We start from the raw sequence: 26,630 nt of genomic DNA, 5'->3' as shown, positions 1-26,630 counted from the left end.
GTCAACATTGTCCCTGTTTTCTGCAAATCAAAAATGAAAAACCTCTTGTCAACAAATATTTATGCACAATGTGGTGCATCTGGTCAGGAGTGAATATTTCACACAATATGAAGAACGTGCAGCACCTACTAGCCAGTGTCTGCTAACATGCTAACATGCACAAGACTAAGATAAGGTTTTCAAATTTGGTTGATTAACTTTTGTTTCTTTTTTTGGTAAAACTATGCTGGTCGCAGAGACAATTAGGAGTGGGTAACTCTCTTTCTGGAGGGACTGTCGCTACCCGATCCCGGGAGCACGATCAGCTCTGCACATGCATGAACGGATATACATCTGGGTGTCCATAAATAATGTTTTTATGGTACTAAAATTACTTATTTACAACCTAAACTCACTAACCTCACTAATACACATCTTTAAAAAAATGTTTCATGACTTTTGTGAGACAATTTTAATGTTTTTCTACATAAACTGCTTCTCTGACATGCTCAGAGCAGTCCGGCAAAGTATAATCAAACCATGTTTATCTGCATGTTAGTTGTTTCCTTCTTTAAATTACGCACTATATACCATAATGTTAATATGAAAGGAAACATAAAAAACATAAAACTCAAAAAGACTAGATTTATGTTTAAATCCAAATCCGAAAAAGTTAGCTCCCGAGGTAGCGTAGGATCCCATTTCCGTTGCAGATCGGGCAGAGACGAGTGATGAAACAGAAAAGATTTTAAGGTATTTATTTTCTCATGAAATACATTATTAACATTTAAGACATTATATTTTAGTACGCCTACTATTTTTTTGAGGGAAACACATCATTTAGGGCTCTTTTTTATTTTTAGTTTTTTACGGCACTAGTTGCTCATTTTTATGGACAGTAGGCTAACAGGAAAGGGGGTATGAGAAAGAGGGGGAGTGACATGTGGGAAAGGACAGCAGACCGGATTCGAACCAGGGTCGCCCGTGTCGAGGACTAAGGCCCCCATACATGGGTCCTGTGCACTAGCCACTTTTCCACCAAAGCATGCCCAATCTAGGTTTTTTTTTAACAAAATAAAATTGAGGGCAACCCGGATGTATATCTACATAAACCTTAGTCAGGTAAATAACATGTGCAAATGTGCTGATGACGCATGCGCAGGATGGATCGTGCTTCCGGGACAGATCAGGTAGTGACAGGGACGTTGTCCTGCACCTTTAAAGCCCCATTTACACTACCCTTGAAAAACCGATCCATGCAGAGACCGGTCCGAGCTCGGATCAGTTAACCAGGCCGAGCTCAGTTCTGACGACTGTTTACACATCACGCTATCTCGGTTCCTTGATTCCTCACCACCTAGTGACGATCTGCAGTATTACTGCCAGTATTGAAGGAGGAAATCAAGCAGTTGGTGGCGGTAATGCACCAAAAGTTGTTTGCCAACCACCATAAAACACAAGAAGAAGACGAAGAAGGAGGGAATCAAGCAAATCAAAATGGCGGCGCCCGTCACATTCAGAAAGTTATGCTTGATTATTATTGCTGTACTTTGTGCCATTATTTAAAATGTTGTATGGAGAAGATTTCAATTGTTGTTTATAGTTGAAGAAGAAGTTGTTCTTCTTTTTCTGGAGGGGCATTACCGCCAACTGCTGGAATGGAGTGTGAATCTGGATGTGCAGCCAGAAGGAGATGACGCGTTCTACTCATGTGCTCTTGCAATCAGAGAACCGAGCCAGGGAAAAACCGAGCCTCTGGAACTGGTCTGCAGTTATTTCGGTTCGGTTGTGTCTAGCTCGGTTCAGTTCAGATTGCTTTCCATTTACACACGATAAGTTATCTCGGTTACTGAGCTCAGACCGGTCTCAGCACGGTTTTTCAAGGGTAGTGTAAATGGGGTATAAGAGGTATCTATTATCTGACACACCTGAATCCAAAAGCTAAATTATGACCTTGTTGCCTTTTCTGTTTTAAACAAGAACCTTTTACCCATCTAAAGAGCTCAGTATTTAGTTAAAAAGTAGATTTTATAGTTCTTCTTAGGTACTCCATATAGATTATATCACATAATATCAAAAGAATGTAACAATTTTAGCTTTAGTAGATATCATCCAGTGCTGTAGAGGGCGATGTACGACTGTGAGGCATCGTTTTGAAAAACATCCTTATTTTTCAGTGAGCTCAGAGTTCTGTGCTACATTACTTCTTAGCAGAAGATTTAAAAACTGTATAATTATATTAGAGATTTCTTGTAGGTCACCAGTGAGCAGACTAATCCCTTGTATATCTTAAATAACTGTCAGAAAAAAGGACTTCCAGCTAAGTTCCAGGGTGGTTTTACAAACATTCTGTACATTGAACACAGTTTTTCCTACACTATGTCACTTATTCCCATCAGTTTGGGGACTTATGCTCCTTACTTTGGCAGCATGCGGAAATCTCCTGAGTAAGCCTCATATTTGTAGTTAATGACGTGCCAGTCGGTGTTGTACATCTTGATGCACTGGGGATCAGAGAGCTGGATTAGTAGCAAATACAGTCAGATATAGAGGACAGCAAAAATGTACAGTTATTTTACTCTGTGGAAAACATCCATATCCCTTTTCTGTGAAGGAAACTGAAACTAGGTAGTATTGGTTTATAACGCCTTAAAGGTTACATCTGTTGTTTTTTTGTTTTTTTGCCTGATTTCAAAGAGGTCCTTGCCATTTTCTAGGCTGCATCACAATCACAAGAATCGACCAATGAGACCAGATTTAGAGCCGATAGAACAGTTCAATTGTTCATGTAAGGTTTTACATTGATGATTCTGATGATCAAAAAAAATCATTTTGGCAGGTCTGAGATTACTAAAATCAAGTAAAGATGAGAATAAATACTGATTTTAGAGGAAACAGCTTCTTTTATTTATTCATGTGATTAATCCAACAGTAAAATAAATTCCTGACTCGGACAGCTGCATTCACAGAAAAAAAGCTTTATTTCCCCTTTACTCACAGGATCTTAATAAATTGCATCCCTTAATATAAATTAAGGCAAGCATACCTCTTTAGCAAACAGGCTCCTGGCCTCTTGCTCAGCGTTCTGAGGAACGGAGGGAAAGACCGTCCTCCTCTGTCGGGAGATCTGGGATTCCTGCATCCATGCAAACACGGCAACATAAACAAACCAAGACACATGGGAGCATTCATACAGAACACACTAAGGAGTTTATAACCAGCAAAACCAGGGGAACAAAGTGCTTTTTAAACTATTTGTATCCCTAACTCTATTTCCTGTACATTTTTTTATCTTATAGCCATATAATTCAATGCATTTTAACAGCAATGTTTGAGTTAGGTAAAAACATATAGTAGTGGCATAAGGTGGTAATGACCTTAACAAGCTTAACTTTAGTCTATGCTGTTCAGAACATCTTTCTTCCTTAGCCGTCTGCTGATTGTTCAGTCTTCACATTGCTGTTTGCTCAATAATGTTCTCAAGAAAACCTATGAAGCCTTCATAGAAAACATATAATTGAGCTGACCAGCCTCCATTTCCCTACAAAAAAAAATCCCCACAGCATGCTACTGCCATTGCCATGTCCTCTCCAGGTAATTACCAGTGTTTTCTTTGTTCAAAGCTTAAATAATATACTGATATTAACTAACCTGGATTTTCTTTCACCTGTTGGAATCTATTAAGATGTTTAAAGATTTTTCAGATTTATAACAGGTAATTACAAAAATATAAAGAAAATTCTAAAAGAAGCAAATGACTTTGTGTCTGCATCTCAACAGCGTTGGTGAGTCACATGAAGTTCATGGGAACTCACCGAAACATCGTCAACAGGGCAGAGGAGCAGGTCTCTGTGGGGGTCACTGTGGATCTGGGCTTTCCTCTGAAACACCACCGCTTCGTAGTCCAGAGGCTCGATTATTTTGGGCTGCTCCTTTAACCACAACATTGGAAGGGATACGGGAGATGCATCGTTATCAGTCAAACTACAAGAACGGCTCAAAAAGTGACTTCACTTGTGACAAAAAGTGAAACTTGCATATATCACAATAAGATTAGTTAAAAACTGAAAAATATTAACAGGTCTTTTTTCCTTGTAAGTTTGATTATTATGGTTTATACAAAATTAAAACAGAAATTTACATAATTGGAAAACTTTAATGCGATTCTTTATCACACCATATATTAAAAGTAAACAACTGTCCACCCGACAAATGTGTTGGAGGCAATTTGCCACGGCTGATGCCAACCATGCAAATGTTTTCTGGAACTGCATTGAGATAAAAACCTTTCTGGTCTTCTATCCACCTTACTCTGTGCAAACTCTGCAAAGTACTTTTACTTTTACCACAATGCATCTGGGCCTTATGTCTAATGTGAAGAAAGATGATCAATATTTGGTTAAGATATTACTGTCAGCAGTGAGGAAAGCAATAACAAGAAGATGCAAAGACCTGAGCCACTCAAACATACTCAGTGGATGGAGATTGTGGAGGAAATATTGACGAAGGAAAGAATGACCTTCATTTTAAGATTGAAAATAGCTCAATTTAAAGAAAAAAGGATAACATATAAATTGGCCTCGGAAACTGTCTGACTATCATGACAACCAGTTGCTGTCTTAGATTTGAGTGTTAATTTTGTTTTGGTTTTGTATTTTGCTGATGTTCAGAGGGCTGAGATCAGCGTATTGTTTCTTCTTTTGTCAAAAACAATAAAGACAAAAGTGGAAAAAAAAGAAAAAACCCTTCATAATCCTATTAAGTAGGAAAGTTGAGTGGAAAGAAAAAGCATTGTGGCCTGATGGGTGAAAACTGCTGCGCTAATTTAACTTCAAATAAAAGAAACTAGGGCTGAAACAATGAATTGGATTCATCATAATTAATTGATTATTGAAATGAGCGTCAACTAATTTAGTAATTGATTAATCGTTAAAATGAGAATAGGGACTGTAAAACATGCCTTTTGCAGACAGAGAAAAATCGTGAGCGCGCCCCCATGCGCGCTCACGAAATCCTATACACTACTGTTTAGGCTCTAAAACGTTCTAAATGACTTCGTTTCGAGTAAATCCTGGATGCTACCCACTCAGGACACTTGGATTACATTGGACGAGCAGTACGGAGGAATATTGACACGTTTTTATGGACTTTTATGGACCTTTCTGTCTCGGGCGCCATAGACCTCCATTATTTGAATGTCAGCAGACAGCAAGAAGCCTCCCAGATCTCCAGATGCATTTGAGATATCAAAAAAGTACTCCAGAGTGTTGTTCAGCATGGGGGTGAGTAGAAAATGAAGGCTAATCATGTTTTGGGTGTACTATTCCTTTAACGCCACACCACAATGGCAGCCCAGTGCTCCGCAAGAGGATGGGTTAAATGCAGAGAGTTCATTTAGTTGCTCTGTACTGTGACAGTGTAATGACAATAAAAAAATAATAAAAATGCTGGGGGAAAAAAAAATGCAAAAGATAATAGATAGAAAGAAACTGATAGAAAGAGAGAACAAACCAAGAAATGTTGCAGTCAGAGGATAATTAGTGCCTAGTTGAACCTGTTATGAGTAAAATAACACACTGGACATTTACATTTCCTGTTTTGAGTTTCATAGAGAAGTGGATGATATAAAATGAGCTCTTAGGCCTGTGGACTGCAGCCCAGTCCATCCAGTGTTGGGTCTCAACATAATGGCCAAAAGATTTTTAAATCCAAACATACAGTTTGAAATTCTGTTTTACATATAGTGTCTCTGTAGGTCTGGCTAAGCTGTGAAACTGAGCATGTAAACCTCAGAAGAGCAACACCTATTTGTTTTTGTTTGAGCTTAAAGAATCAGGCGTTGGGAATCTAATCGGCTTATTTTTTTGTGAAACGTGCCAAGGAGAAGTGATGCTTTGGGGTGGACAAAAACTAAGTATGGGAGAAGGGTGAAGAGATTTCCTTCTTGGTGTTTCACAATTTTTCTACAAAAGGATAGCATGGCCGAAGGGTAGCTTTAATTTCAGGCGCCATCACCACTCACCAAAAAAAATGTCCCCGAGTACAGCTGGGTAACTGACTAGGCACGCTTCATTTCACTGAGGTGTAGAGTATCTTAAATATATCTTTTTTATTTTACAATTTTTGTATAATTAATTCTGAGTGGGTCGATCTGTCCGTTAAAGGCCTGTTTTAGAGTCTCTATACTCCAGCTAGTGGTCTATCGATTGCTAAATTAGTCGACGAATATTTCAATAATCGATTAGTCGGGATTAATCCAATTAATCTTGTTTAAAAATTGTTTAAGCCCTGGATCTTTAATTAAGGTACTGAATAAGCTCAGCCAAGAATCGCCACAATGACAACTGACAGCAACACAACAACCTTTTGCATTGAGGCTTAGTATCATGAGACACTAAGGTTTATATTGGAAAACTCTTTACAGCTTGAAGGGAAAACACTTAAGTATGCTTAAAGTTTTATCTGAAATGCTTCTGAAAACTTTTAAAAGCTTTATTTGGCATTGAAGACGTTCTAATATTAAACTTCACAGATTATTCACATCTCCATTATGTCTTGACTTAATAACATTCCAATATCAGGGCTCAATGTTAACCATTGCCCAGTCATTGGCAATTTCATTGCCCAGGCAAGTAGTTTTTATTGTTGGGAGAGTACAAATTTCATTGCATTTGCCCGCCGGGTAAGTGCAATGATCGCAAAAAAATAATTTATCACTCAAAATTACTTTAAAATCACCGACATTCGATGAAAACGACCCAGAAGCGTTGCCGGCGCCATTTTTGTTGCTTTGTACACATTCTGAAAAAGCCGGGTGATTTTCCGCCAGATGGTGTGATTTTTGTCCGGTAATTGGCGCGAATCAGACACAATATAGCCAATAGGTTGACTGAAGACATTAACGAATGGGGGCTGAGCAGCAAACACCCTGTAGTTGTTGCAGACAACGCTGCAAAAATGGTTTGTGCAGTGAAGATAATGCAGCTCATGAATGTCTGCTGTGTCATGTCTGCCTGCTGGAGTGAGGCTTCACTTTTTCACTGTTCACAAACAAGTTTGCACTTTTGATACAGTTTTGTTCACATCTCATGTTTAAACTGTCTGATTTACAAGTTTGCACTTTGTGTTTAATGTGACAGGAAAAAACAAAAATCATTATTGTAAAAACAGATCGAATCGAAATGAATCGATTTAGAACTGTATGTAATCTTATACCCCATTTACACTACCCTTGAAAAACCGTGCTGAGACCGGTCCGAGCTCCGCGGCCGCAGCTTGATTCCAGACAGCGCTCACAGTGTTAAGTTAAACATTCCCTTTTCTGCTGCTGTTGTTCTTCAAAAGTACGTTTTGAAATCGTTTGAGGCGATAACATTATACATTGAAGCCTCCCTGTGTGGTCTGTTTACAGAGTTAGTGCGAAATAAAAAAAAAAAAGTCCGACGTTGAGCGGACCAGAGTGACCAGCAGACCTCCGAGGGTAACCGCAGCCAGGGCTAAATTTACCCCGTCTGTAGTGCACTTCTATCGGTCTAGTTATGTGTGAACTACCGCTCGTTCTGATGGCGGTTTTTTGCGGTTCGGTAATTTTTTTTAATGTTTTTTAAGCTTTAGAAATTAAAAATATTGTTTTCAAAAACTTTTGTGTAGGGAATAAATAGTTTTGACTGTTAAAGAAATGCTAAACAACGTTGCCTGTGATGACGTCACGAGTACGCTTCTGCTCCAATACACATACGTGCTTGTGTGCTCGCGTTCTTGTCAAGTCCGCTCTTCCTGCGTTCTCGCCAAAAACGGACTTGACAAGAACGCGAGTACGTACTCGAGTTCTCGTGAATTGAGAAACGCCCATAAACAACAATCAAAATCTTCTCAAAATCTTCTCTTCTTGGGTTTTATGGCGGTTGGCAAACAACTTTTGGTGCATTTAGGCCACCAACTGTTTGATTTGCTCCTTCAATACTGGCAGTAATAGCGCAGATCGTCACTAGGAGGCGAGGAGTCGAGGAACCGAGATAGCGTGATGTGTAAACAGTCGTCAGAACCAAGTTCGGCCTGGTTAACTGATCCGACCTGGGACCGGTCTCGGCATGGATCTGTTTTTCAAGGGTAGTGTAAATGAGGTATATATCGAATCGATTCCGGACTTTGGCGAAAATACCCAGCCCTAGTCCTCTGTAAATAAAAAAAAAAATACTTTAACTGCACAGTATTAGATCTGATGTTTTAAAAAAGCGCCTTTCCAATATTTTGGGATTTGTAGACAGGCCATTTTGGAAAGAATGTTTGGCCAGTTGTTGTTTTCTAACCAGTAATTTGGGTTTGAAGCTTAGGTGGTTCAAAAACTTCATATGTTCTCAAGATTTCCCACAAAAGCATGATGTGATCCGATCTCCATATGAATGTTCAGTTTAAAAGAACTGCCTCTTTTCCAACCGAGAGCAAATCACAGAAGGCAAATATCTACAGGCCTGCTAAAACCATTACATATGCCTGTGACACCCCTGCATTCGACAGCAGCTCTACTTCCTGTCATGTGCAACAACCGCAGCGCTCAACTTAGAGCTACTTGTGCACGTTGTGGCTCACAAATTACTGAGAGGCAGAGGGAGGAAGCAGCGCACAGAAGGAAAGACAGAAGAGAGCAACTTCTGCTTTCACAGAGGAGTAAAGAAGCTGCTGGCAGGCACTGAGGTCACAGTTTTTCTGATTGAGAAAGAAACGTGTCAAGAAGAACATGATTTCTGGGTATGGCCACAAAGTAAAAGCTTCCAAAATCATTGCAAGCTCTTTAGAGTGTCTCACACCTTTTTCTCCTAACCGTCAGTCTGGAAGCTGAACCCTCAAATTGATCTCAGAACACAAACCTCAGCCCGCCTCCACGGGCCGATGACGATGATGTTAGGAAGGCTTCGTTTCCAGATGTCTGTGTCCCATTACGCCCTCCATCTGCGCGGCATTAATGACTCCAAACAGACCAAAGCTAATTCTTTACATCGACTCTGAGTGTAAAGCAGCTACGCTGTCCTGCAGCTGACCCCACTACGTGCTTCAGTCTGCCTCATAGAGCTAAACACACATGCAGCTCATCTCAAGAGAAGAATTAAACCTAACAAGCCTTTTTATCTTTGCAACAACAGTTGTCTATTTTATAACTACTGACTAAGACTATTTCTGGAACTGTGATAAAGTCTCGGAAGAAACTATTTTCTTACTTGCAATTCTCATCTATACTGTGCCATAGAGATCAGAACCTAGAGTAGTTTTCTTTTACTAACCCTTTGGGCCAAATCATGAAAGCATTTGGTAATGAGGCTTGCCTTTGTTACACTGATGATACTCAAGTTTACCTTTTCTTGAGCCCAGGGGATGTTGCAAACATCCCTGTTGAAAGGAGCTTTACAGCCATCTTCAGCTTTTTAGTCAGAAAAAGAATCAACAGGACTTTGTTTCCAAGTTTGAAGATATTTCGCTTCCCATCCAGGAAGCTTTTTCAATTTAAACTTGGAAACAAAGATGAAGACATAAAACAGAAGAGGTAGAAATTATGATCTACTGAGGAATTCTTGTTGTTTATTGCAGCTGCAACCACGGAAAGCAAGACGTGTCATTTTATGATACTTCTGCACTTGTGTCCTTAGGTCAAAGGTCAGGTATGGAAAGGAGCCATCTGCCACAAGACGTCAACTTGAACACAGCTTGGAGGATGACTTTAGTGAGGGAGCAAAGTGACTGGGACCTTCCTTCAGTAGACTAAGGACAGGTTAAAGATTTAGGGAAAAACCAAGCTTACCACTAAGACAAGACTCCCTTGATATTTTAAAATGTTCTTAATTTATCTTAGTTTTTAAGTTATGGTTTACTGCTATTTTCTTTTCATATCTTTAGATATAATTAATAACTGCTGATAACAGGAAGGCTAGAAAAACACTTTTGAAACATTTTAATAGAAGCAGCAAATTTGATTGAAATAAACTGGTATTATTATTTAAGTTCAAATTAGGGCTGAAAAAATTAATCGTGATTAATTGATTATAAAAATAATTATCAACTATTTTAGTATTTAATTAATTGTTAACTGGAGTATTGAGACTCTAAAACAGACCTTTAGTTTACAGTTTAACCCATTTAGAGCAATACTTATACCAATTATGTGAAAGAAATGTATCAATAATAAAAACAAAAAAATAGGTTTCAGTGTCACCTGGTTAAATTCTGTATAAAATCTTCTTTAAAGAACCTTTCGCTATCCTATTATAAATCAAAAAAATAATCAACAGATTAACGATTATCAAAATAATCCCAAGTTGAAGCCCTAGCTGAAATTTTAAGAAATTTCTAATAATTTCTAATTCTAATTTCTAAAAAAGAAAAAGATGCTGTATTTTCAATAAGATATGAAATAAAATTATAAAAAAGAAAAAGAAAAGAATATTTACACGTGTGACTAGAAAGTATGAATAAAACAGACAACTTACAGAAACAGTAAAAATTAAACTCTCATTTATTTATTTTTTTTTACTATGCAGCGTTTCTGTCACGGTCCTTGACCAGGCAAACAGGTTCCAAGAATCAGAAGAGTTTCCTAATGCCTCACCAATAATAAACATTTAAAGATTCCAAAAACTAAACCAACCTAAGAAAAAATTCTCACTAATTTGCATAATCTCACAAGCAGAACTACTTAAGCATAAAGAGGATAAATCCATTGAGGCTTATGCTGGTTGAGAAACTGATCAAGGTCATGATCTTTCGGTGAAAGCATAGCATCTTCAAAACAACAAAATCTCACTTATTGCACATTTATAAAGCACCTTAAACAATTTCTTAAAAGTTCCCAGTCATGCACTCACTAATTTTATTGTTGTAATGTCATTGTCTGAACGTGTGTCTATGTGTTTTGACGGATATTGTTTTATATTGTGATGTTTTGTCTTCCTGCCTCAGGACGACAGATTAGCAAATAAGCAACTATGCTATAATCTGGCTCATTTACAATCTGTACAGAAGTATAAGATTGTTCATTAATATGGTCTGTCCTGATTAAATAAATAAATAAATAAATAAATAAAAAGAATTGAGTTTTACTAATACAAATTCACAAAATTTAAGTGTTTTCATTCGAACTTCTTTCGAGTTCCTTTTTATTTTTGCTTCTGCCATCTTAGCTTCTCTCTCTTTGAACCTGATCTCTTGAGTCTGGTTCTGATGGAGGTTTCTTCCTGTTAAAGGGAGTTTTTCCTCTCCACTATCACTACAAGCATGCTTAGTGTGCGGGATTGTATTCGAGTCAATGAGTCAATGCAATCAACTGGTTTTCCTTAAATAGAAAACTTGACGTTATGATCGGGTTAAATTGTAAAGTGCTTTGAGATGAAATGTGGTGTGAATTGGCGCTATATAAATAAACTGAATTGAAATTTTGATTGAGTTTTTATGGCACTAGTGGTTCATGTTTCTGACAGTAGGCTGACAGGAAAGGGGGTATGAGAGAGGGGGAGAGACATGCTGCAAAGGACCGCAGGCCGGATTGGAACCAAAGTTGGCCGTGTCGAGGACAAAGGCATCCATACATGGGTCTTCTGCACCCCTGCGCCACCTGCACGCCAACTGAATTGATGTTTAAATTGACGTACTTTCCCTAAAATGACTAAATCATATATGTCACTTGGTAACGCTGCTATCAAGAGGAAACGTTAAAAAGAAGACTTTTTGTGGATTTGATGGATTGATTGATATATTATTGGTTTGATTAATTTAGTTTACTCTTAATAAAAAATTTAATCTTTCTAAAAAAAAGATTCCCAACTTAATGGTAAATCTCTGATTGACTTGAAATTGTATTTCAAATTTCCTTCAATGGGCCTTTTCGCTGCTCTTTTAGTCCTGCCTACACACTCATTCCTCCATATGCATGTTCTTTATGAAAGACATACCGTTTCATATATGTTCTATTTTATTATATTCTAAAAAAAAATAACTTAGCTTGGCTGCTGTAGCCACTTTATTTTAAGATACTTTAAAATGAAATACCTGCAGAATAAGGTTTCTCAGCTATTTGACAGAATAGTAAGCCACTAAGCCACAGAAAACTTAAGCCACAGTAATGGGCTGTTGGTTGATTGAAAATAACTGATCCAATTGATTTAAAATACTGCACTTCTGTAACACTTTCAGATATACAGTAACCCTGTAATTTTAAGCAGTCTTGGAAAACTGGAAGCTTATAAAAAAATAGGTCACTCTATACAGATTTTGATCAGCAGATAAAATCAGTCTATCTTAGATTTGTCTGACATGTTGGAAGGTTCTGCAAAATCAGCACCTCACCTCAGCTTTGTATATCGCACGTATGCAAGACTGTTGCAGCAATACACTGCTGCAGCATGGAGCAGCAATGACCCCCATAAAGAAACATCACTTTATGTTACAGTAACTGGTGTAGAGAGCCATTATCTGAGGTGGGAGGGAATATACAAAAGATAATCTTAATCAATCATCTGCTGCACAATAAATTCAACTATTAATATTCTTGTTATGAAAATATGAAAAAAACTGGGAGATGATTTAGTTGCACAAATGTAACATACTGCAACCTAACACAGCAAAACTCTGAGTAAGAACTTTTTTGGAATGAGACCTGGAATGTGACCTGGATGACTGAGAACCTACACCAGCATACCATTGATCAGCATGATTAACTTTTTATTCTGAGAGATTCGGGAGCTTCACACATATTTCATAGGATTCAATGAATCTCAAATACACTACTCAAAAAAATTAAAGGAACACTTTTTAATCAGAGTATAGCATCAAGTTAATTAAACTTCTGGGATATTGATTTGGTCGGGTAAGTAGCAGAGGGGGTTGTTAATGCTTTGGTGTTAATGAAATTAACAACAGGTGCACTAGCGGGGCAACAACGAGATGACCATCAGAACAGGAATGGTTTTACAGGTGGAGACCACTGACATTTTTCCCCTCCTCATCTTTTGACTCTTTTTCACCAGTTTTGCATTTGGCTAGGGTCACTGCCACTACTGTTAGCATTAGGCACTACCTGGACCCTACAGAGGTTGCACAGGCAGTCCAACTCCTCCAGGATGGCACATCAATACGTGCCATTGCCAGAAGATTAGCTGTGTCTCCCAGCACAATCTCAAGAGCATGGAGGAGATTCCAGGAGACAATAAGTTACTCCAGGAGAGCTGGACAGGGCTGTAGAAAGTCTACAACCCATCAGCAGTTGCTGATATCTGCTCATTTGTGCAAGGAGTAGCAGGAGGAGCACTGCCAGAGCCCTACAAAATGACCTCCAGCAGGCCACTGGTGTGAATGACTCTGACCAAACAATCAGAAACAGATTTCACAAGGGTGGCATGAGGGCCCGACGTCCTCTAGTGGGCCCTGTGCTCACTGCCCGGCACCGTGGAGCTCGATTTGCATTTGCCACAGAACACCAGAATTGGCAAGTCTGCCACTGGCACCCTGTCCTTTTCACAGATGAGAGCAGGTTCACCCTGAGCACACGTGACAGACGTGAAAGGGTCTGGAGAGGCCGTGGAGAACATGATGCTGCCTGTAACATCGTTCAGCATGACCAGTTTGGTGGTGGGTCAGTGATGGTCTGGGGAGGCACATCCATGGAGGGACGCAGAGACCTATAAAGGCTAGACAACGAGACCCTGACCGCCATTAGGTATCGGGATGAAATCCTTGTCAGACCCTATACTGGTGCAGTGGCTCCTGGGTTCCTCCTGGTGCACGACCATGCCCGGCCTCATGTGGCGAGAGTATGCAGGCAGTTCCTGGAGGATGAAGGAATTGATACCATTGATTGGCCCCCAAGCTCGCCTGACCTAAATCCAATAGAACATCCATGGGACATTATGTTTCCATCCATCCAACACCGGCAGGTTGCATCTCAGACTGTCCAGGAGCTCAGTGATGTCCTGGTCCAGATCTGGGAGGAGATACATCCGTTGTCTCATTAGGAGCATGCCCCGACGTTGTCAGGCATGCATACACACACGTGGGGGCCACACAAATTACTGAATACCATTTTGAGTTGCTGCAATGAAATTTCAGCAAAATGGACTAGCCTGCCGCATCATTTTTTCACTGTAATTTTTGGGGTATCTTTGAATTCAGCCCTCTGTAAGTTGATCATTTTCATTTCCATCAAATGATGTGGCATCCTTTTGTTCCTAACACATCACCCAGTCCATATCAGTATGAATAAGCAGCGTGATTTTTTTACCCCATTGAGATCTGATGTGTTTTCAAAGTGTCCCTTTAATTTTTTTGAGCATTGTATATTTTATGTTGTTAGAGGAATTTCTCTTTTTTTTTTTTTTTTTGCAAAATTCTAAAACAGCAACCGATGAGAGATTCCTTTTAAATTTGAGCTTTTTTGCCTATTTCAATACATTTTTAGAAATCTGTTGAAAATAGAGGCATCTGGTGTTATCAGAAATTGTTTACATTCCACCTGACTAGCCAGAGATATTAGTTGCTTTCATAGTTCAAATTCATGATTTTGTAAGAAGTAATGTCAGACCAAAATTGCAATCAAACAGAAAGAGAAAATTATTCTAAGAGAGAAAATTATTCACACATCTAAAAGGTTTTAAGAATTTAAAACAATTATAAATGTTAAGACTTTTCACAGCAATATTATTTGGTCATTACTTGGTAATTTTACAGTTCCCTGATTAATTATCTCATAGCTTAAACTGAATTATAGGATTTTTAGATTAAAACTCATGTTTAGTACGGTTTATGTTGTTTAAAATGGCAATAATGGACTAAGTAGCTGATATTAGAACATCTGTTTGCTGAGATACTCAGGTAAATAACATTATATCCATCAGGTTAAATTATTTCCATGCATTATTATCCTTTACAAAAACAGAATAAAAACAGTTGGACGATCAACAATGGCTTGATGAGGCATTTATAACAACCAGTCCTGGTTATGAACTGAAGCCTCTCTAGTGGAAAAGCCTTTTTTTGAGAGATTCGTCCTTTACTCTTCATCAATTAGTGCAAATAAAGCAGTTCAGCTAACAGTCTCTGTATAAATGTAAGGTAGATTTTTCATTTATAAATCCAATGAAAGAAAAATACAGGGACATTAGGCGTGCTTTTGAAAACCTCACTGTTGTGGTAATAACTTCCTCATGAAGGAGTGCACGGTGCAGTGAGTTCACTTTTTGTGGAAAAAAAAACAACAACAAAAAATATGTTTTTTGAGTTTCTGGCCAGCGGGGGCTTCGGTCAGAGCAGGTCAAGCAGAAAATTTGCTAATTCGTTTCAACAGCTGTTTTCTCAATGGATCTCTAGCTTTAAGGCCAGATGCCTCAGAGAGTTGCTACGCTCGAAATCCATTGGTCTACTGAGGATCTAATAGAAATAGGGATGTCAAAAGCTATCAGTATTTAGAAAAATATAATAGTTAATTTAGTGATAAAAACACATGTTGTCTGCATATTTCTGCTATTGGTCATTATAGATTTTCTTTTATATATTTGGACTTTAAAAGAATATTACCACTGAAAAGCCTGTGATATTGTCATGTATATATTTTGGTATCTACTTAACATTTATTTCCTTGCGTAATTAACTAGCACCTGCGATTCTGTTGAGAAAGGATGTTCTATGTTGAGATTGAAAAAAGTGAGTTTTTAATGTCAATAAAAACATTTCCTTTTTTTTTACATTTGCCCCTTTTACGATATTACATCATGTTCTACTCACCCATATTAATTTTGTGTCATTTGGAGCCGTTCTGAAGATATTCCATTAGGTTATATCCAAATAAAGTCTTCCTATGGGCAATGACTTAAAGGCACAAACTAAACTGTTCATAATTTATCATTTATAGTATGCTATCATTCATAACATGTAGGCGAATCACTGTCCCCCAGACATCCGCGGTTATATTTTTTATATTTATATATTTTTAAACAAAGCGGAGTGTGTATGACATCATCCGGTGTTCCCTTTTAAATGTTAAAGTAACTCATGTTTAGTTTATTTTTCAACCAGTTGCTGTAGGTGTTGATAGCTGTAGGCAAGATGGAACCTCTATAACAGTCTGTCTTCCACAGAATATGGAGAAGCCACTTGCAACAACTCTGTTGTTGTTTAAGATAAACCATATGAAAACGTTCCTTAATTATCTTCCATGCAGTGAATTTTAGAACATTTTCTCCAGTGTAGAGTAGTAAAATGTCAGCCCAACAGATGCCCAGCTAGAGTCATTCTATAAGCCATCTGACAGCCGGAACAGCATGAAAAACTGCACTTATGTTCATCATCAGCCATGTAGATATTAACACTGACTGCCCCTATTCAGGGTTTCCAAAAAACGCTTTCGGTAAAACCACCACAAACACACACAAAGAGGGGGTTTTTCAGGTTTGACCAAACCATGTTTGTTTGACTTGTATTTACTGTTAACAAAGAACCTAGTGCCTATTTGGTAAGTATGTGCAATTATTAATACCTACTAGATAGAAAAGTGATGAATTTCTTCCACGGACTTCCTGAAATCTTCTCCTCCTTAACATTATCCAAAAGACTTAAGAGACACTGGATTTCTTTTAAGACAAAATTGTGCCTGATTTGCTTGGAACAACAAGATCTTAACCGGCTGTAAGTCCACTTAGAATGTTATCCCACCCAATGACAGGTTGTTCTTTTACAAAAATAAAGAAAATACACACACACACACACATATATATATATATATATATATACCCACAAACAAATTCTGTAAATTCTTAAAAACTTGCTGCTCTGCTGCAGCAAAAATTTAATAAAATTAATATTAATATACATGCTGAATAATTATGACCATTTGATATTTCTGTTTTTCTTTTTAAATAAATTTGCAAAAATTTCTACATTTATGTTTTTTTCTCTCAAGATGGGGTGCCAATTGTACTTTTCTTTTAGCAAATTGCTGCAATAAAAAAAGAGTGAATAATTTAAAGGGTTTCTGAATACTTTCCATACCCACTGTATATCACATCACATTTGACTGTGTTTGGAAAAATGTGTGCAATATGTTTTATTTGACTGGCAAAGAAACAAATGTTCAAGAGATGCATAACAATGATAAATAAAAATAAATGCTTCTTTATACTAAGTCTCTCGACCATTTTACACCAACACCACCACACAACTAGCTGCCTTTTATCAAATGAGTCAAATCATAGAGGGGAAAACATTACTTTGGTGCTCCAAGTGCTCTTAAGCAGTATGTCCCTCTGTTTTGCTGTCCCAATTTACTGAGAAGACCCCCCAGGAAGATGTAAGTGCTTATTCTACAAACAGATAAATATAACCCAATGGAAACTCAAATATAACTCATTCAAATATTTTTATATTTTTACTTCTCTTGCATTTAAACTGAATAACCTGGGCAGTGGGGAGATATTTTATTGTTACTGTGGATCTGAACCACACTTACTGTATCCTAGATCCCCATGTACATTATTAATAATTCTCTACAGGGAAGTCTACAGCTGCTGCGAGGGCTCTAATTTTCCTCCTGACCCCTATTAATTGTATTATTTGTTGTTTTTAAGACTTCTATCGATCATGTATGCTGATGGATGGACGGGCATGGCGGACAGGTCACCAGTCTATCACAAGGCAACACAACGACCATCCAACATACACGCCTAATGGGAAGTTGAAGAAGCCAAAAAAGGAATCAGGAGTACCCAGAGAGAACCCGCAAAAGCATGGGGAGAAGATGCAAAACTTCAATCAGAAAGACCCTTGTGGAACCTAGGATTTTCTGCCTCAAAGGCAACAGTGCTACAAACTGCGCCACATGCAAACCAATGATGGGTCAATAGTAACGATAAGGAATCTTTTTTTTTTTTTACATCTTCATGTGATCTTATTTAATTGTTTCATCTCCGTAGTGGGTCATCCTGTCCTCCGCTGCCTTGACAGGTTCCTCTTGGGGCATTGTCAGCGCCTGTCCTCGGCATCACCACCTCCTCTACTCTCCATGCTTAAATTTGTAAATATCATCCTGACCACTCAACCCTAAACCACACTGCTCATCCCCACACCTTCTATTTGTCCTTAGACACCAACATTTCAAACTTCAGTGTCAGAAATTTCATTTGAAATATCCCTAAAATTCGGTGCAACAGAACTGGCCACAACTCCTTCATCCAGATGGATTCTATTTGCATAAACAATCGATAAATGTTCCTACTTTGAATTTTTGTAACAGGTCTTCATTATGCATGGAGTATTTACATACTACTTATAAGAGCATGTGTTTCATGTGTGCTTCTGCAAAATACTGCTTAGAGCTGCGTTTTTGTCATTAGCTGCATTTATATGAGCATAGGGAACCGGACTTAAAGGCCAATCAGACTACAAACATGTCATGTTAACATGTCAGTTGCAGTATTCTGATGGGATTTGGTAGGATTGGAAAGAAATTGTCATCCAATTGACAAAAATGTTTTTTACCAACAATTAGGTTGTTAGGATCAAGTTATTCTGCATGATCAAGTGGATCTGAATGGCTGTAACAATGTCCATAGTGACCTATACTCTACAAGGAGGCCTATAGATCCACAAGGGCAGGGCTCGATGTTAACCATCGCTTTAACTCTCTTGTTGGGAAAGTACAAATTTCATTGCATTTTCCCGCAGTGCAAGTGCAATGATCGCAAAAAAAAACTATTTATCACGCAAAATTACTTTAAAATCACCGACATTCGATGAAAATGACCCAGAAGCGTTGCCTGCGCTATTTTTGTTGTTTTGTACACATTCTCTCGTGATTTGAAAAAGCCGGGTGATTTTCCGCCAGATGGCGTGATTTTTGTCCACCTAGCGGTAATTTTGATGTAGTTACCGAAACGACAAACAAAGGGAAAACTAATCCTGAGTCAGTTAAAAGTCAGGGAATTCTGAAATGATGTAAGACTGTGGAAACCCTGTGTAAAATAACTATGTATAATGATTCTCTAGAAGTCACATTATATTAATAGTATTATCTTGTATAAACATACCGTGACTCTAAAATAAAAGTTATTCATTTGTGACATTGACTTCTGTCTTGTGATTTATTTAAAGTTTTTAAACCTGTCAAGTTTTTTTTTAGATTTTTAACTTTACAATTTATATTTTTCCAAGCACATAACAGCTTCAAGCAAAGTTTAGTTTGAAAAGAATGTGCAGGAAGGATTGAAAAGCATGTTAACACGGTAATGTAGGCTTGAGTTCATTATCTGACGCATGCATATACACACCAGGAACCTGGAAACTTACTGAATTACAAAAAACATTTAAAAAACAAACATGTTTCATTGCTATATATACAAAAAAGAATATAAGAAACTATATTTATCAAACATTATACTGGGCAAGCAAAAATTGTTTCTGGGCAAATGAAATGTGAAAGTCACTTGCCCAAAGGGCAAGTGATCAAAATCCTTAACGTCAACCCCTGCACAAGGGGGAAACAGTAACACCTTCACCTTAGATATTATGTCATTCCATTTGGCCAGTTTGGAGTTCCACGGATAAAGGAACGCTCACTACTCTTTGTTTTTGGTCAATTTTTTGGTGAATAAAGCCCTTCTGTGTATATTTGCAAAAACAACTGGGCTACAGTACTGCACATGCGTGCAGGAAGTAAACAAGGAGGTACCTACTGAGGCTAAGCTATTAGTAAAGAAATAATGAAGAAAAGTCCATGATCCAATGTGGGGAAAAAAAGGCCTTTGATTCCAATAGGATTAAAACACTGAGAGCGCTGGAAAAACAGAAGGAACGTTGGTTTTTGGTGTAGCTAAACCTACCAAGGAAATTAAATGTGGCTGCAGAGTTGATGGATATGTGAGAAATGCTTTTCTAAGCTTCTCATTTTCCTCCACACTTCACAATGTTGTACACTTTGGTATAAAAGCACTTTAATCTATAACCAAATGTTGAATATAAAGAGGTTGGACAATGAAACTGAAACACCTCTCATTTTAGTGTGGGAGGCTTTATGGCTAAATTGGACCAGCCTGGTGGCCAATCTTCATGAATTGTACATTGAACCAATAAGAGTGTGAAGGTCCAATTAGCAGGGTAGGAGCACAGTTTTGCTCAAAATATTGCAATGCACACAACATTATAGGTAACATACCAGAGTTCAAACGAGGACAAATTGTTGGTGCATGTCTTGCTGGTGCATCTGTGACCAGGACAGCAAGTCTTTGTGATGTATCAAGAGCCACGGTATCCAGGGTAATGTCAGCATACCACCAAGAAAGACGAACCACATCCAACAGGATTAACTGTGAACGCAAGAGGACGCTGTCTGAAGGGGATGTTCGGGTGCTAACCCGGATTCTATCCAAAAAAAAAAAAAACACGGCTGCCCAAATCACGGCAGAATTAAATGTGCACCTCAACTCTCCTGTTTCCACTAAAACTTTCCGTCGGGAGCTCCACAGGGTCAATATACACAGCCGGGCTGCTATAGCCAAACCTTTGGTCACTCGTGCCAATGCCAAACGTTGGTTTCAATGGTGCAAGGAGCGCAAATCTTGGGCTGTGGACAATGTAAAACATGTATTGTTCTCTGATGAGTCCAACTTTACTGTTTTCCCCACATCCGGGAGAGTTACGGTGTGGAGAAGCCCCAAAGAAGCGTACCACCCAGAGTGAAGCATGGGGGTGGATCAGTGATGGTTTGGGCTGCCATATCATGGCATTCCCATGGTCCCATACTTTTGCTTGATGGGCGCATCATTGCCAAGGACTACCGAACCATTCTGGAGGACCATGTGCATTCAATGGTTCAAACACTGTATCCTGAAGGAGGTGCCGTGTATCAGGGTGACGATGCACCAATACACACAACAAGACTGGTGAAAGATTGGTTTGAAGAACATGAAAGTGAAGTTGAACATCTCCCATGGCCTGCACAGTCACCAGATCTAAATATTATTGAGCCACTTTGGGGTGTTTTGGAGGAGCGAGTCAGGAAACATTTTCCTGCACCAGTATCACGTTGTGACCTGGCCACTATCCTGCAAGAAGAATGGCTTAAAATCCCTCTGACCACTGTGCAGGACTTGTATATGTCAATCCCAAGACGAATTGACGCTGTATTGGTCCCAAAAGGAGGCTCTACACCATACTAATAAATTATTGGGGTCTAAAACCAGGTTTTTTAGTTTCATTGTCCAACCCCTGTAGATTTCCTTACATTTGAAGATGAAAGACAATAAGTGGGAGAAATGCAGGGCGCTGACCTCAGAGAGGAAAGGCCAAAAGCAATATAAAATTGAACATTTATAAAAGCAGTCAAAAGGGGGGATCTTCAGAAAGCCAAAAGAAAGACCATTAAAGGCACAAAAAGGTCAGGCTCCATCAAAAAAAATTATTATCAGATTAGACAAAGCTCAAGACAAAAAACAAGAAACATTGGAAATAGACTGATTCTACCAAAACAAACCTACAGGTTGATAAAGGAAGAGAACCAAAATGTCTGAACCAACACTGAATATCACATGCTGGACATGCTGAGGGAATCCCCATGATAGAGAGCCACTCACGACCATCCACCCTCCACAAAACCCTATTTGTTCTCCACCATAAAGTAATCTGCCGTTCTCCTTCCCAGCAGGCAGCACACACACATCCAGCCCACATGGTCCTAAAAGTGTAAGAACATCCTTAAGTTCCATCTCTGTTTAAAAAAGCTCAACCTTATCACAAGACTGTTCCACTGAGGAGCTCTGCCTGCGTCACACTGCTGGAAGCCAACATCATAAGACCAGGGGCTTATAAACACCACCCACAAAGATGCAGGAAACCTGCTAAATAAAATGACCTCTGCCGTTTACCACCAGACTGAACATTTTAGAAAGCTCCAAACTAAGGGAAACGTAGCTGCGAGAAAGTTTCTGTTTCCCTGTAGTAAGTAGTGACGACTTAGAGTCACCATAGCAACCTTTATACAGTGTTTAAAAGCATTCTCTGTTTTTGAACTGCTAACTGGAACTTTGGACAGATGTTAGGATTTTGCTTTTCTGTAACTCAAACTCTGGTTGGATTTTGATGTGAAACAAGGGATCAGTATGTGGAAAAGCACACATGTGATACATGGACACTGAATAATGTCCATGGCTGTTTTGAAGAGAAGAGCGTTGGTCTCACACCAGCGGCAACAAATAACAGCTCAATAAACAAAGGTTATCCATGAACTAACATGCTGTGAAGCCATCTAAAAAAGCTGCACAACAGGAAGTAGAGTTTCTCTCTTTCTTATGTCGCAAATTAAGAAAAACAGAAATAAAACTAATACTCATCTCTCATTTCAGGGAAAATTAGAAGTATGCTTCTGAGCAAAAGGGAATAGACCCAAGCGAAAAATGTAAACAGCTGAAGTAATGCATATTTGTTTTGTACTTTTTTAAACTGGTATCCTATCAAAGCCTTCTAGTCATGTCTGCCTGCAACACCTGTGTTTATAAACATTTCCCATTCATTGTTTGTTGCTAATATGACTAATAACTCTAAAAGGCTGAGGCTTTGGGACATCATTGGTATACTTAACCGATTTCATTCACAGTCTAGTCTTTTTAGAAACTGCTGATAACATGTTACAGGGCAAAGGAGATTTTCTAAAGTCTATTATTTACTGAAAAGAGAAGCATCAATGCTAATTTAAACCGACAACCAAGATCTAGCTGTATTATATACATATCCGTTCCTATTTTATATCCTACAAACACAACCAGAGAAGGTTAATTGCTTCTCTGCTCTAATTATACATCACCCCAATCCTGTGTTGCATCATTATCACTTTCAAAAAGACACCAGTTGGACAACACCCTCCCCAAAACACATAAACGGCAACAAGGCTGAAGTGAACCAAAGATCCAACAGATATCGATGTTTATCCAGTTATATGGTGCGTGCCTAAAACTGGTTTCTGATCTTGCAACCTAAATCCTCCTCAGAGATAAAGGGAACAAAGCCATAAACATTTGACCTTAATTCACTTTCTGGTAAACCTTGAAATATCCTCCAATTCACCTCAAAGAGTCATTTGTTCGAAGCAGGGGCAGATTTAAGAAATTTGGGGCCCTAGGCAAAGACAGGCAGGGGGCCCTCTAAACTGAGAACGCATTGTTCTACATTTTGTCCCTCTCTTCTTGTCCCTTTTCTTGTTGTTTTCCTCTCTATGTTTTGTACTCAGCTGACTTTTCATGCTGTCTCAAAAGGAGTGAAAGATTTTTTTCCAATCACTAAGCTCACTTAGCTTTCTGTGTTTCCAAAAAGGCGATGGCAAAAGTAAATAACACAGTCATTCCAAAAAATGAAAATTAAAAAACAATCTACTGGACTTTGTTTCCAAGTTTGAAGACATTTCGCTTCCCATCCAGGAAACTTTTCAATTAAAATGTCAGCAATAGCATTGATTCCAGGTTTTATACAGCAGCCCGACGAATGTTTTGAAAACATGCAAATAACCCAGTCCTTCTTTTTCTGTAGAAAATCCATGATCTGCTTATCTGTTCTTCATTTTTCATTTGTATGAGACACAGTTAATATACTAAGCGTTCTGATGGCATTTAAGCAAGATAATTTTTATAAAAAACATAATTAATGTGCACAAATAAGGAATAGTTGTATTAACCATACTTGTAAACAGAGTATTATAGGGCCCCCAGGTAATTGAAGCCCTGCCTAGTATTGCCTAATGGTAAATCTGCTGGTTCAAAGTTAAAATCGACTGGTTTGCATTTACAATCTCACTGCTTAGGCTTGCTGATGCTGTAGTAGAGGCTATTTGCTTTGTGTCAATCTTAAAACATCATCTAAGGCACATCAAAAAGCATTTTAAGAACATTGGGTCTGAAAGTAAAAGTTGTCAGGATGACAGTTTTTGTCTCACACTCTGACAGAGGATGATTTAGCTGATGGGTTCAGTTAAAACACAAGTACTGGAGCAAAAAAGGTCATGGCTGTATCATTAACAGTTTGTCTGGTTCAGGTAAAGAGGCCAAAGTGAACCCCGTTCGCCCTGAAAAGCCTGTATGTGCCGTAGATCCTTTAAAGCTTGGAGCTGAAAATTTCTGCTCAAATTTACATTATATTGTTAGTTTTAAGGTTAAAAAAGATACAATCTCACCGCTTAGGCTTACTGGTGCTGCAGTACAGGCTATTTGTTTTGTGTCAACCTTAAAACATCATCTGAGGCAACCCAAAAAGCACCAGTGGTACTTTAAGAACATTGGAAAGCAAAAGTTGTCCGGATGACAGTTTTTGTCTCACATAATGACAGAGGATGATTCAACCCTTTATAGGCCAAGATACCGTTTTTTGTTCACCTGCGTACCCCTTACAAATGGAGTACTACCCCCCGTCCATCAGTGAGATCTAGAAGCACAAGATCTATATCCAGCCATTCAGCAAAGATGCTGCTTCATGGCTGGACATCTTATTTTGGCATTTGAACAATTAGATGAGCTCTTGCATGATATTACCTACTGTAAATGAAGTTGAAAAAAAACAGTCTAGAAAAAAAAGGTAAAAAGCTAATTGAAAAGTTAAAAAGTAAAGTTAAAAAGTTAATAAGCCTAGTTAACAATTATACTTAGATTTATAAGGTAAAAAGTGTAAGTTCCAGTATTAATCAGCATTAATACCTCTAAGGTTATGTTGTACCAAAAAAAAATTTTTGTTTTTTTTCATGAATTTCTTATACAAGCACTTTTATTTTTCTTGTTATTACATTGACATTAATATTTTTCCATCAAAATATCCATATTTCCTGGATTACAGTAATACTAGTGACTTGAAATGTTGATTTTAAAGTATTTCACTGAGTTTCATATAAAGGGTTAATTGATGGGTTCAGTTAAAACAAATGTCAACACACATGTGACAACAAGGAATTGCTCACATGGAAATTGCCAGATAGATAAAAACAGATTTAAATGCTGCCTCAGCAGGATCAGAAGCAAACCTTGCAGCTCTGCACACATTAGACTGATTTACCAGGAGCCATGCTGCAGGTTTCTAATTGGCTTAGATCCAGCAGCTCACAAAAGGACAATGTCACCACGTTTTACAGCTGGAGCAAATTCAAGAGCGACCGCATAAGAGTCTGACTTTGATAAAGATCATTCCACCGCTAAGGCAGGGAGCAAAAACTGGAGCAAAGCAAACAGCGGAGAGGAAAGAATGAGGACAACTAGGAGTCCATTAAAAAGAAGGAAGCAAGGAAGGAAGGAAGGAGAAGTCCAGCTGGTGTTGAACTCACCACCGGGTCCACGGTAGTCCTCACTGCCTCCGACACGCTCTGTCTGACTTCCGCGGCCGTCCCCGGCTTGCTCAGCCTCTTTGTGAATTTCCGCACCTCAGACATTACGCAGCACCGCTTAAAATCCGCTTCTTTTTCTTCTTGTGACGAGACGGCGTGGATGTGAACATGCCGCGCCGGTGGGAACGGAGCGATGGATCAGCGACCTTCTTACAGCCCGCCAGATGTGGAGGAGTCAGAGTCTGAGTCAGGGAGGAACAAGCCAGCGGTTCGCGTCCTGAGGCGGGGCTGCTGCTGCTGCTGATGGGGATGATGATGGTGGCGGGGATGATGAGGCCAAAGCAGAGAGTGCGTAACGGGGCGAGATGATTCACTGCATACTTCCGGTGTCAGTGGCAAAGTGGTGTTAGTTTCCAAAGATCGTCAAAAAAAAAGAGAAATTATGAAACATTAAACCTATTTTTGTCCGTCAAATTGGGATAAACAAGAATTTACCTTAAATTATTTTAGAAATACTACGGACATTTTAGAAATACTACAGCTTCCTACATTTTTTTTTTCAACCAGTGGTGAGGGCTGAGGAATGGTAACACAACGCCCCCTTGTGGAATTACTGCAAACTACAGGGGGGAAAACCGCATTTTTTCTTTTTTTATACTTTCTTATGCCCTCTGTTATTGAAAGGATTGCTTCAAATAACCTCATAAGTACAGAATTCATGCTCTTTTCAGAACTAGATCTTGTGTTTTATGGGGTAGCGAGAAAATGCAAGTCATCTTGGAGTCTTCAGTGAAATCAGAGATAAATAATAATTTTCATGAAAACATTAAATTGTGTAGATATTAGTGCTTGTAAATATCAATTTTATGCAGAATGATTATTGATAAAAGTAGATCAGTAATGACAATAGAAAAGACTTTTGGCCCAGAATTCAAACCTGAAAGAATTTTATCCATTATACCTTTAATCTAGAATGTTTAAATATCTGCGTCTATTTGTTAGCAAAGGCTGTAGGAAAGTACAGTTTGTCTTATCTTTGGTTTGACGCTGAGGTTCTGGTGCCTGTCCACTATCAGCCACCCCTCACTGTACATTGGTTATTGCCTGGCCATCCTTATAAACATTTTCTAGCTACACCTCTGCCTAGCAACCATTCAAAATGTCCCCGCTTTCCTTGGCTGGTCCCCTACAATTCCTTCTTAAACATCAATCTTTGTACTAAAATATTCTGTCATGATTTGTGGACATTAAGATCTAAAGATAAGCCGTATCTCCCTGTAATTCAGGGAGAATAAAGGGAGTCAGAGTAAAAACATATTCATGCTCAGGAGAATGG

General features: G+C 38.6%; 1 protein-coding gene across 1 annotated transcript in view; it reads right to left on the bottom strand.

The window, feature by feature from the left end:
- Positions 1 to 25,577, bottom strand: part of dock11 (dedicator of cytokinesis 11) — a 141,598-nt gene extending 116,021 nt beyond the window's left edge. Inside the window, exons 1-4 of the mRNA XM_038268419.1 lie at positions 25,298 to 25,577; positions 3,795 to 3,911; positions 3,026 to 3,115; positions 2,401 to 2,483 (exon numbers count right to left, since the gene is read on the bottom strand). Coding sequence (XP_038124347.1) covers positions 2,401 to 2,483; positions 3,026 to 3,115; positions 3,795 to 3,911; positions 25,298 to 25,399 — 392 coding nt within the window. The 5' untranslated portion in view covers positions 25,400 to 25,577. The remainder of the gene's footprint in view (positions 1 to 2,400; positions 2,484 to 3,025; positions 3,116 to 3,794; positions 3,912 to 25,297) is intronic.
- Positions 25,578 to 26,630: the final 1,053 nt, after the last annotated feature.

The sequence above is a fragment of the Cyprinodon tularosa genome, unplaced genomic scaffold (genome assembly GCF_016077235.1).
Source record: "Cyprinodon tularosa strain WSP-4 unplaced genomic scaffold, ASM1607723v1 ctg70, whole genome shotgun sequence".
In the NCBI taxonomy this organism is placed as follows: domain Eukaryota; kingdom Metazoa; phylum Chordata; class Actinopteri; order Cyprinodontiformes; family Cyprinodontidae; genus Cyprinodon; species Cyprinodon tularosa.
The sequence above is the reverse complement of the archived record's forward strand: the minus strand, read 5'-3'. Positions and strand labels throughout refer to the sequence as shown.